The 12,427-nt window shown below is 39.6% G+C and overlaps 1 protein-coding gene across 1 annotated transcript in view; it reads right to left on the bottom strand.

The window, feature by feature from the left end:
- The window catches only part of WDR75 (WD repeat domain 75), a 42,389-nt gene that overhangs the window by 16,081 nt on the left and 13,881 nt on the right, over positions 1 to 12,427 (bottom strand). Inside the window, exons 6-8 of the mRNA XM_045806310.2 lie at positions 11,905 to 11,975; positions 4,376 to 4,495; positions 3,797 to 3,885 (exon numbers count right to left, since the gene is read on the bottom strand). Of these exons, the coding sequence (XP_045662266.2) occupies positions 3,797 to 3,885; positions 4,376 to 4,495; positions 11,905 to 11,975 (280 nt within the window). The remainder of the gene's footprint in view (positions 1 to 3,796; positions 3,886 to 4,375; positions 4,496 to 11,904; positions 11,976 to 12,427) is intronic.

Here is a 12,427-nt window from a genome sequence, read left to right as displayed (position 1 = left end):
ATGTAGGGCTTGATCTCACAATCCTGAGATCACAACCCAAACTGAAACCAAGAGTGGGATGCTCAATCGACTGAGCCACTCAGGTGCCCCCCATGTACTGTATTTAACTATTCTCAAATATTCACATGACTTATAATATAAAGCCAGGAATTCAACTCTCTAATAAGCCACAATAAGCTGCAGTACCTCTTATACCAAAGCCTTGGCTCAGGGTAGAGGTGCACTCTATTTTTTCCTTCCCTTTGAGTGCCAAATAGTCTACTCCCTCTTCCCCAAGACCCATCTGAAAAGGCCAATCCCAAATGTTCCAGGGCTTAAGGAAAGCCACCACAGGCACACCTGGTGTGAGAGGTGGCAGACAAGATGGACAAGGTAACAAAATAGAGAAAAGTCAGTGACAGTATCAACTGGTCTTGGCCCAGATTAGGGGCCACAGCAGAAAGAATGAAATTGAGGATGAAAGGCAGAACAACACTGCATGGAACGTGACATGCATATGTATACACACATTCCCCCCATTTGTATTCTGGGTGGAGGGGGGAAAGCTTGTGAGAGGGTGGAAAATATAAGAGTAGCCTACATCTTTTATCCAGAGGGTTAATAACCTCTTCATTCTATTCTGAATTCCCATATCACAACTTTTGTACTACTCTGTGTCAGGGTCCCACCTCCATACACCAGTAACTGTTCCCCACCCCAACCCACAGGCAGGTTGAAGATGCCTCCTACTTCCTGAGGCTCCAGCGAGTTAAACTCAAGTAACCCTGTAAGGATCCAGAGCACCTGGTACTAAGACTGATCCTAACAGTCCCTAGGAACACCCACAGAAAGAAAATTCACTTTCTTCAGGCACATAATCATCTTTAGCATCCAGTCTCCTTTTTTCAGAAACCAGTCAAAATATACTGATATAACTTTTACTACATAGGTGTGAGGGTGCTAAAAGTAAAAACAAAATGTATCTCTCAAAATGTATGTTGATCATCCTATTTTCAAGGAAGATTTTTAAATATTTTTTAAAAAGTTTTTATTTAAATTCCAGTTGGTTAACACAGTGTAGTATTAGTTTCAGGTGTACAATACAGTGATTCAACAATTCTATGTAACACCTGGTGCTCATCACAAGTGAACTTAAACCCCATCCCTATTTAACCCATCCCATCCACCTCCCATCTGGTAACCCTCAGTTTGTCCTCTTAGAGTTTGTTAATTGGTTTGCCCTTTTCCCTTTGTTCGTTTGTTTTGTTTCTTAAATTCCACATGAGTGAAATCATATGGTATTTGTGTTTCTCTGACTTATTTTGTTTAGCATAATACTCTCTAGCTCCATCCATGTCTTTGCAAATGGCAATATTTCATTCTTTTTTATGGCTGAGTAATACTCTATTGCATATATACCACTACTTTATCCATTCAGCAGATGGCTGTTTCCATAATTTGGCTATTGTAGATAATACTGCTATAAACATTGGGGTGTATGTATCCCTTTGAATTAGTATTTTTGCATTCTCTGGGTAAATACTTAGTAGTGCAATTGCTGGATTGTAGGGTAGTTCTATTTTTAACTATTTTTTTGAGGAACCTCCATATTGTTTCCCAGAATGGCTGCACCAGCTTGCATTTCCCACCAACACTGCAAGAGGGTTCTCCTTTCTCCACGTTCTCGCCAATACCTGTCATTCCTTGTGTTTTTGATTTTAGCCATTCTGGCAGGTGTGAGGTAATATCTCCTTGTAGCTTTGATTTGTATTTCCCTAATGATGAGTGATGATAAGCATCTTTTCATGTTTCTGTTGGCCATCTGGATTGTCTTCTTTAGAAACAGGTCTGCTCGTGTCTTCTGCCCATGGATTATTCATTTTTTGGGTGTTGAGTTGTATAAGTTCTTTATATATTTTGGATACTAACCCTTTATCAGATATATCATTTGTAAATATCTTCTCCCATTTCATAGGTTGCCTTCTAGTCTTGTTGATTATTTCCTTTGCTGTGCAGAAGCTTTTTATTTTGATGAAGTCCCAATAGTTTATGTTTGCTTTTGTTTCCCTTGCCTCCTGTCAGGAGACATATCTGGAAAAATGTTGCTACAGCCAATGTCAAAGAGGTTACTGACTGTGTTCTCCTCTAGGATTTGATGGTTTAGCGTCTCACATGTCCTTAATCCATTTTGAATTTATTTTTGTGTATGGTGTAAGAGAATGGTCCACTTTTACTCTTTTGTATGTTGTGATCCAATTTTCCCAACACTACTTGTTGAAGACACTGTTTTTCCCCATCGCATATTCTTTTCTGCTTTGTCGAAGATTAATTGAACATAACGGGTTCATTTCTAGGCTATTCTGTCCCACTGATTTATGTGTCTATTTTTGTGCCAGTACCATACTGTTTTGGTAACTACAACTTTGTTAATATAACTTGAAATCTGCAACTGTGATGGATCTAGTTTTGCTTTTCTTTTTCAAGGTTTCTTTGGCTATTTGGGGTCTTTTATGGTTCCATACAAATTTTAGGATTGTTTGTTAAAGCTCTGTGAAAAAATGCTATTGGTATTCTGATAGGGAGTGCATTAAATGTGTAAATTGCTTTGGGTAGTCCTGACATTTTAACAATATTTGTTTTTCTAATCCATGAGCATGAAATGTCTTTCCATTTCTTTGTGTCATCTTCAATTTGTTTCATCAGTGTTTTATAGTTTTCAGAATACAGATCTTTCATCTCTGTTAGGTTTATTCCTAGGTAACTTATTGCTTTTGGTGCAATTGTAAATGGGATTGATTCCTTAATTTCTCTTTCTGCTGCTTCATACTGATGTATAGGAATGCAACAGATTTCTGTACATCGATTTTGAATCCTGCAACTCTACTGGATTTGTTTGCCAGTTCTGGCAGTTTTTTGGTGGTCTTTTGGATTTTCTATATACAGGATCATGTCATCTGCAAGCAGTGAAAGTTTTACTCCTTATCACTCTGGATGCCTTTTATTGTCTGCTGAGGCTAGGACTTCCAATACTATCTTAAATAACAGTGGTGAGATTGGACATCCCTGTCTTGCTCCTCACTGTAGAGGAAAAGCTCTTAGTTTTTTCACATTGAGCATGATATTAGCTGTGGGTTTTTTCACATATGGCCTTTCTTATGATGAGGTATGTTTCCTCTAAACCTACTTTTTTGAGGGTTTTATCATGAATGGATGTTGTACTTTGTCTTAATCACTATGAGCCACACTCTCATGCAGCTTAAATGAAACACAAGTTCTGAATTAATTTAAAACTGTGAATGCAAATGAGGTAATCTAATAGTTAAAAACAAATTTTTGAATTAGACCTAGGTCCAAATCCCACTTACTAACTGTGTGATCTTAGGCAAGTTAGTTCTGAACCACAAATCTCACTTCATCTGCAAAAACGATACCTATTTCATAGCTTCAAGAATTAAATGAGGTAATGGATGTAAAGCAAAGCATAATCATTTGTACCAGACAAACCATAGCTTCTCTTAAGGACAACAAGCACTTAGCCATGTACTAATTATAATTACATTTTAAGAAACAAATGTAATTTAAATAGGTTCTTCATGTTAACAAGGACTTTAATCATAGGTGTACATTTTGATACTCTGAAGGGCTCTGAAATCTATGATATATGTATTGTGCTGAAGAGAGCTGAAACCACAGGGGTGATATACAAGTGTTTACCATTCCTTTGGTCCATGCACTTCTAAACCTTTCAAACTATAAGTACAGTGAATATTGATCCATATACTTCAAAAGTTCATCTTAATTATTAAACTTCACTTACCCGTCACTGAAAAAGCCAAATCCATAACCAAATCATGATGCCAATGTAAACATGTGTATGTGTATTTCTTATCATCATCAAAATTCCTCCTTTTGGAGAAAACCAAAATTGTTAATTTGACCAAAGGCATTAAGTTAGGAAAGTAATGGCATGCCAAATATAATGGAACATAATACATACCCTAAATAATAAATTATATCAAGCTTATAGGTCTTAATATGTAAAATGTATATTTTCTATTTCTAACCAGTCACTTCTACAAATAATCGACTATCATGGTATCCTACTAAACACTATTGTCAGTCTTTTCACTTAAAGCCTGATAAAAAAGTTCTCCTCAATAAAACATCTATAGGCAATATGGAATTTTTAACTCCTCCCACAAGCCCAAGGTTAGAAATTCGAAAATAGTAAGTCTATGCAATGAAGAGCACAGAAATATAAGAAACAAAGGATGTCAGTAAAGCCTCTCTATTACCAGTACTATTCTTTATCCTGACCCCAAAGATAGCTCTGTTCTATAGGACTAATATAAAGTAAGACATAAAGGATCACCACACTCTTCAGAAATGAACTGACCAAAGACGAATTTTGCCATCCTTGTGACCAGTTGCTATGCAATCTTCCTTTGGGTGACATGCTACGCATGTAAAATTGTTCTTAGCATGTTTCTTATTTTTTGACGATGATAAAGTAAACCTAGAAGAAAAAAATTGTCCTTTATTAAAGTCTCTTGTAAGTGGTGATGTAGTTAAGTAAAAGGGAGTTCACACCCTTATCAACCAAGCTGGAGAGCTCCCAAAATTCACTGAATCTAAATGCATGACAAAAAAAAAAAAACAAAAAAACAAAAAAAACCAAACTGTGACTAAGAATCAAGAATTTTTTTTTGCAAACACTTTCAATATACAATATAAACTCCATGTGACCAACATTCTACCATGATAACGTGTCTACGGAGGCCCCTGACATTAAAGTAAAGCCAAGACAGTCCTGCCGGTGGCTTCTGCCTGAGCCAAGTTTAAATTTCTTTTCAACCGAAGCTAAGTTTTAACATTAGGTATGAACACACCCAATAAATTATATCTGAGACAACTGGCTAATGTGTCCAAAGATATCAGGATCCTTATTATACTGCAAAGAAAAACATGTTAATCTTGACAGGGTAAAACAAAAGAGGGGACAGTGTCACTTGTAGAGTCACTACTCGTGCTTGGCACTAGTCTCTTTAAATATATTATTTTACCCATCCTTACAACTCTTATTAGGTAGATATCCCCATTTTAAATATGTTTATTTGAGGTACAGTGAGCTTCAAAGAGACTAAATTTGATTCATTTTAAACTCATTTTAAATCCCAAAGCCTATATTCACTCTTATAGCAAAAAAAAAAAAAAAAAAAAAGGCAATAAGGATCACCTGGACTAGCCTTTTCAAACTACATCCAATTTTTTTTTAATATTTTATTATGTTAGTCACCATACAGTACATCCCTGGTTTTTGATGTAAAGTTTGGTGATTCATTAGTTGCGTATAACACCCAGTGCACCATGCAATACGTGCCCTCCTTACTACCCATCACCAGCCTATCCCATTCCCCCACCCCCCTCCCCTCTGAAGCCCTCAGTTTGTTTCTCAGAGTCCATATTCTCTCATGGTTCACTCCCTCCTGATTCCCCCCTTCTTTATCCCTTTTTTCTCCTACTGATCTTCCTAGTTCTTATGTTCCATAGATGAGAGAAACCATATAATTGTCTTTCTCTGCTTGACTTATTTCACTTAGCATTATCTCCTCCAGTGCCGTCCATGTTGCAGCAAATGTTGAGACATCATTCCTTTTGATAGCTGAATAATATTCCATTGTATATATGGACCACAACTTTTTTTTTTTTTTTAAAGATTTTGTTTATTTATTCGACAGAGATAGAGACAGCCAGCGAGAGAGGGAACACAAGTAGGGGGAGTGGGAGAGGAAGAAGCAGGCTCCCAGTGGAGGAGCCTGATGTGGGGCTCGATCCCATAATGCCGGGATCATGCCCTGAGCCGAAGGCAGACGCTTAACCGCTGTGCCACCCAGGCGCCCTGGACCACAACTTCTTAATCCAGTCATCTGTTGAAGGGCATCTCGGTTCCTTCCACGATTTAGCTATTGTGGACAATGCTGCTATGAACACTGGGGTGCATATGGCCCTTCTCTTCACTACGTCTGTATCTTTGGGGTAAATACCCAGTAGTGCAATGGCTGGATCATAGGGTAGCTCAATTTTTAACTTTTTAAGGGACCTCCACACTGTTTTCCAGAGTGGCTGTACCAACTTGCATTCCCACCAACAATGTAGGAGGGACCCCCTTTCTCCACATCCTCTCCAACAATTGCTGTTTCTTGCCTTGTCAATTTTTGCCATTTTAACTGGCGTAATGTGGTATCTTAGTGTGGTTTTGATTTCAATTTCCCTGATGGCTAATGATTTTGAACATTTTTTCATGTGTCTGTTACCCATTTGTGTCTTCATTGGTAATGTGTCTGTTCACATCTTCTGCCCATTTTATCATTTGTTTATTTGTTTCTCGCGTATTGAGTTTGAGAAGTTCTTTGTAGATCTCGGATACCAGTCTTTTACCTGTAGTATCATTTGCAAATATATTCTCCCATTCTGTGGCCTGCCTCTTAGTTTTTTTGACTGTTTCCTTGGCTGTGCAGAAGATTTTTATCTTGATGAAGTCCCACAAGTTCATTCTATCTTTTGTTTCTCTTGCCTTTGGAGATGTGTCATGAAAAAGGTTGCTGTGGCTGATGTCGTAGAGGTTGCTGCCTATGCTCTCCTCTAGGATTTTGATGGATTCCTGTCTCACATCGAGGTCTTTCATCCATTTGGAGTTTATCTTTGTGTATGGTGTCAGAGAGTGGTCAAGTTTCATTCTTTTGCATGTAGCTGTCCAATTTTCCCAGCACCATTTATTGAAAAGACTGTCTTTTTTCCACTGGATGTTTTTTCCTGCTTTGTCAAAAATTAGTTGCCCAAAGAGCCGAGGGTCCATTTCTGGGTTCTCTATTCTGTTCCATTGGTCTATGTGTCTGTTTTTGTGCCAGTACCATGCTGTCTTTGTGATCACAGCTTTGTAGTACAGCTCGAAATCCGGCATTGTGATGCCCCCCGCTTTGTTTTTCCTTTTCAACAATTCCTTGGCGATTCGGGGCCTTTTCTGGTTCCATACAAATTTAAGGGCTATTTGTTCCAGTTCTTTGAAAAATGTCATTGGTATTTTGATCGGGATGGCATTGAAAGTATAGATTGCTCTGGGTAGCATGGACATTTTAACTATGTTAATTCTTCTGATCCATGAGCATGGAATATTTTTCCATCTTTTTGTGTCTTCTTCAATGTCTTTCAAGAGTGATTTGTAGTTTCTAGAATATAGGTCCTTTACGTCTCTGGTTAAGTAAATTCCGAGGTAACGTTTGATTTTTGGTGCTATTGTAAATGGGATGGATTCCCTAATTTCTCTTTCTTCAGTCTCATTATTCGTGTATAGAAATGCAACTGATTTCTGAGCATTGATTTTGTATCCCACCACATTACTGAATTGCTCTATAACTTCTAATAGTTTGGGAGTGCATTCTTTTGGGTTTTCCATATAGAGTATCATGTCATCTGCGAAGAGAGACAGTTTGACTTCTTCTTTGCCGATTTGGATACCTTTTATCCCTTTTTGTTGTCTGATTGCTGTTGCAAGGACTTCTAGTACTATGTTGAATAATAGTGGCGAGAGTGGGCATCCTTGTCGTGTTCCTGATCTTAAGGGAAAGGCTTCCAGCTTTTCCCCATTGAGAATGATATTTGCTGTAGGCTTTTCATAGATGGTTTTTATGAGATTGAGGAATGTTCCCTCTATCCCTACACTCTGAAGGGTTTTAATCAGGAAAGGATGCTGTATTTTGTCAAATGCTTTTTCTGCATCTATTGAGAGAATCATATGATTTTTGGCTTTTTTCTTGCTGATAAAGTCTATGACACTGATAGATTTGTGAATGTTGAACCACCCTTGCACCCCAGGGATGAATCCCACTTGGTCATGATGGATAATCCTTTTAATGTTCTGTTGGATTCTATTAGCCAGGATCTTACTGAGAATTTTGGCGTCCATATTCATTAGGGAAATCGGTCTGTAATTCTCCTCTTTGATGGGGTCTTTGCCTGGTTTGGGGATCCAGGTAATATTGGCCTCAGAATGAGTTTGGTAGCTTTCCTTCTGTTTCTATTTTTTGAAATAGCTTTAGGAGAATAGGTATTATTTCTTCTTCGAATGTTTGGTAGAATTCCCCGGGACTACCATCCGGTCCTGGAGTTTTGTTTTTTGGAAGGTTTTTTTATGTTTCAATCTCTTCATAATTAATCGGCCTGTTTAAAAAATCAGTTTCTTCCTGTTTCAGTCTTGGTAGTCTATAGGTTTCCAGGAAGGCCTCCATCTCTTCCAGATTGCTTAATTTACTGGCATAAAGCTGTTGATAAAAGTTTCTAATAATTCTTCCAATTTCATTGGTGTTGGTTGTGACCTCTCCCTTTTCATTCATAATTTTATTAATTTGGGTCCTTTCTCTATTCTTTTGGATAAGTCTTGACAGAGGTTTGTCAATTTTATTTACTCTTTCAAAGAACAAGCTTCTAGTTCTGTTGATCTGCTCTACTGTGCTCCTGGTTTCTAATTCATTAATCTCTGCTCTAATCTTGATCAACTGCTTTCTCCTGCATGGATTAGGCCTTTTCCTCTGTTCCAGCTCCAGCTTCTTGAGGTGAGAATATAAAAACTGCATTTTAGATTTTTCTGTTCTTTTGAGTGAGGCTTGGATGGCTATGTATTTTCCCCTTAGGACTGCCTTTGCAGTATCCCATAGGTTTTGGACCGTTGTGTTTTCATTCTCGTTGGTCTCCATAAATTGTTTAAATTGATTTTTGATTTCGTTTATCGAATCATTCTTGAGCAGGATGGTTCTTAGTCTCCAAGTGTTTGAGTTTCTTCCAAATTTTTCCTTGTGGTTGAGTTCCAATTTCAAAGCGTTATGGTCTGAGAATATGCAGGGAATAATTTCAGTCTTTTGGTATCGGTTGAGACCTGTTCTGTGACCCAGAACATGGTCTATTCTTGAGAATGTTCCATGGGCATTAGAATAGAATGAGTATTCTTTGGTTCTGGAGTGTAGTGTTCTATATATATCTATGAGGTCCAACTCGTTGAGTATGGCATTCAAAGCTCTTGTTTCTTTGTCGATTTTCTGCTTAGGTGCTCTGTCTATTTCTGATACTGGAATGTTGAGGTCCCCTACTATTAATGTATTTTTATCTATATGTCTCTTTATTCTGGTTAAGAGTTGGCTTGTATATCTTGCTGCTCCCCTGTTGGGGGCATATATATTTATAATTGTCATATCCACTTGTTGGATACATCCTTTAAGAATAACATAGTGCCCTTCTGTATCTCTAACTATAGTCTTTAGTTTAAAATCCAATCTGTCTGATATGAGAATTGCTACCCCAGCTTTCTTTTGAGGTCCACTGGCGTGAAAGATGGTATTCCATCCCTTTACTTTCAGTCTGGATGTATCTTTAGGTTCAAAATGAGTCTCTTGTAGACAGCAAATGGATGGGTCATGTCTTTTTATCCAATCTGCAACCCTGTGGCACTTTATGGGAGCATTTAGGCCATTTACATTGAGACTGATTATTGAGGGAGATGATTTTAATGATGCCATGTTGCCTGTAAAGTCTTTGTTTCTATAGATTGTGACTTTCTGTTCTGTATCACTCTTGGGGCCTTTTTACTTTTATAAAACCCCCATTAATATATCCTGTAGGGCTGGTTTCGTGGTTACGAAATTGGTCAATGACTGGCGATTCTGGAAGGTCTTTATCTCTCCATCAATTCTGAATGACAGCCTTGCTGGATAAAGGATCCTTGATTGCATGTTTTTCTCTGAAAGAGCTTTAAAAATGCCCTCCCCCAACCCTTTCTCTCATTCCAGGTCTGTGTAGACAGGTTTGACATAATTCTGATACCTCTGCCTTGGTATGTGAGAAATTTCTTTGCCCTGGCTGCTTTCAATACTGTATCCTTGGATCTAATATTTGCCAATTGCACTATGACGGGACGTGGCATAGGTTTGTTGTGGTTGAGCTTGGGAGGGGTCCTCTCTGCCTCTTGGACACGAAAGCTTGTTTCCTTTGCTAGATCAGGGAAGTTTTCAGCTACAATTCGTTCAAATATCTCTTCTAGACCTCTTTCTCCACCCCCTCGGGGATGCCGATGATTCTGACACTGGAACGTTTCACTAAGTCAGTAATCTCCTGTAACCTACATTCTTGAGATTGGATTTTTTTTTTCAGATTTTATTTATTTATTTGACAGAGAGACAGCCAGCGAGAGAGGGAACACAAGCAGGGGGAGTGAGAGAGGAAGAAGCAGGCTCCCAGCAGAGGAGCCTGATGCGGGGCTCAATCCCAGAACGCCGGGATCACGCCCTGAGCCGAAGGCAGATGCCCAACAACTGCGCCACCCAGGCACCCCGAGATTGGATTTTTTTGAGCCCAGTTTCTATTTTAGCTTTCTCTTCTACAAACCCATCCTCCAATTCGCTGGTACGTTCTTCTGCGTCATTCACCCTGGCCGTCAGAGCCTCTAGTTTTGATTGCATTTGATTCATAGAATTTTTAATTTCTGCCAGATTCGCTCTCATTTCCGCCCTTAGAGATTCTATATTCTCATTAACATTTTCGTTAATACTTTTTTCAGGTCTACACATCATCTTGACCATTGTTACTCTGAACTCCGTTTCTGATAATTTGGTTATATCCATATCCATTAGTTGTGTGGCAGAGGCCACAGACTCATTGTCTTTTCTTTGCTGGGGGGTATTTCTCCTTCTTGTCATTCTGATGAGGAGAGGTTGCGGGGTTGTCCAGAGCCCACATTATTGACCAGGACCCAGGCAGTGCTCACTTGTTTTATAGGCATCTTAGGGATGTGGGCTTCTTGATTTTTCAGCCTGCCTTCTGGGGGAGGGGCCAGCTGTACCGATATCAAGGCAACCCTGTTTGGGTAGAGTCTCCATGTCCCCTGGGAGGGGGATGGGCACACTGTGAGCCGGTCTTTCCAGGCTTTTGTTCTCTGGTGGCTTTCCCTGGCAGTTTGCTGTGATTCTTCTGAGAGTCAGAGCAGAAGTGGCCGAATCTCAGCCTCTGTCTCAGAACAGAGGGATTGTGGACTGTTCTCCACTGATGTTCTGGCCACTTTAACTCTGTTTCTGTTGGTGCCGCTCAACCCTGCAGCATCCCGGGATGTGCGCCCCACAGCTGGCGTCCCAGTTCTCACTTCCAGGGCCAGCGCGTCTCTGTCCTTTGTGTTTCTAACACCGCCAGCCGCCAGCCGCCCCCACGCGCTCCAGAGCTCCATTTCAGTGTGGCTCATGGGCGCTCCAAAGCTCCGGCCCTCAAACTGGTCACGCGCGTTCCCCGGCTCAGTCTCAGTCCGCTCTCTCACGGGTGCGGGTCCGCAAGTCTGCCTGCTCCCCCGTGCAGGTGGCTACCGCTTTCTGGCGCCCAAACGCGGCGGCTCCCTCCCCCTTCCGTTTATCTTCCGATATCGGTGCGTGGTTTCAAGGCTCCCTGCTTCATACCTCAATACTCAGCGCTGGAGATGGTCATTTGTAGAGATCCAGATGTATCTTCCTGCGTCTCAGGCTGATTCCGTGGATGTTCAGGATGGTCTGGTACCTACCCAGCTGGACTCAGGGGACCAGCTGAAAAAGGGGTCCCCTACTCCTCTGCCATCTTAACTCCTCCTCTAATCTCAAACTACATCCAATTTTGACATCTTATTTGCACACCAGAATCTAAGTGGACAAGGGATTTTGGTTGGACAAAGCTCCGTAGGTTTTTGTGACTAATGATTCCTTCAACCCTATCCACCGTGGGTTAAAAACTCTACCTCTATATGCAGTGGTTTCACAATCACTTGCAACATGAAACTAGAAACAGCTCTGGGTCACAGGTATGAAGACAAAATAAAATTACAACAAACTCAAATTAATAAAGCTATCAAAAAGAAATTCTTACCTTGATGTTGTCTTCTTTTTGAAAAAATAGACAGACAAGTAAAAGTCCCGTACTGCAGCAACATATTCTCCCTAGTATTGCAAAGAGATGACATTCACAAAACTAAAACTGTTCTCATCACAAAAGTTAACACAGTAACAATTTTTTTTTTGCAGATTGAGCATATTAATATAAAATGATATAGTTAGCTATGGAAAGGTTAATCCTTTAAAAATAATCACAGAAAATTAAAAGACGAACTTAGGTCCTATATCTGAAAACTAAACCTAGCTTAATGCATAATGATTTGAATATTTTTTATTAAGGCATAATTTACATACAAAACAATGCAATGTTTGACAAGTAGATCCATGTAACCACCACCACCACCACCGCAAGATTTAGAACATTTTCTTCACCTCAGGAATGTTTTATTGTTCCTTTTTCTAGTCATTCCCAATGTCCCTGCCCCTGCCAGCAACCACTGATTTCTACCACCACAGTTTACTTCCCTGTTCTAGAACATTATACAAACAGAATGGTA

Source organism: Ursus americanus, chromosome 1 (assembly GCF_024610735.1).
Source record: "Ursus americanus isolate L20-20 chromosome 1, mUrsAme1.1.p, whole genome shotgun sequence".
Taxonomy (NCBI): Eukaryota; Metazoa; Chordata; class Mammalia; order Carnivora; family Ursidae; genus Ursus; species Ursus americanus.
The sequence above is the reverse complement of the archived record's forward strand: the minus strand, read 5'-3'. Positions and strand labels throughout refer to the sequence as shown.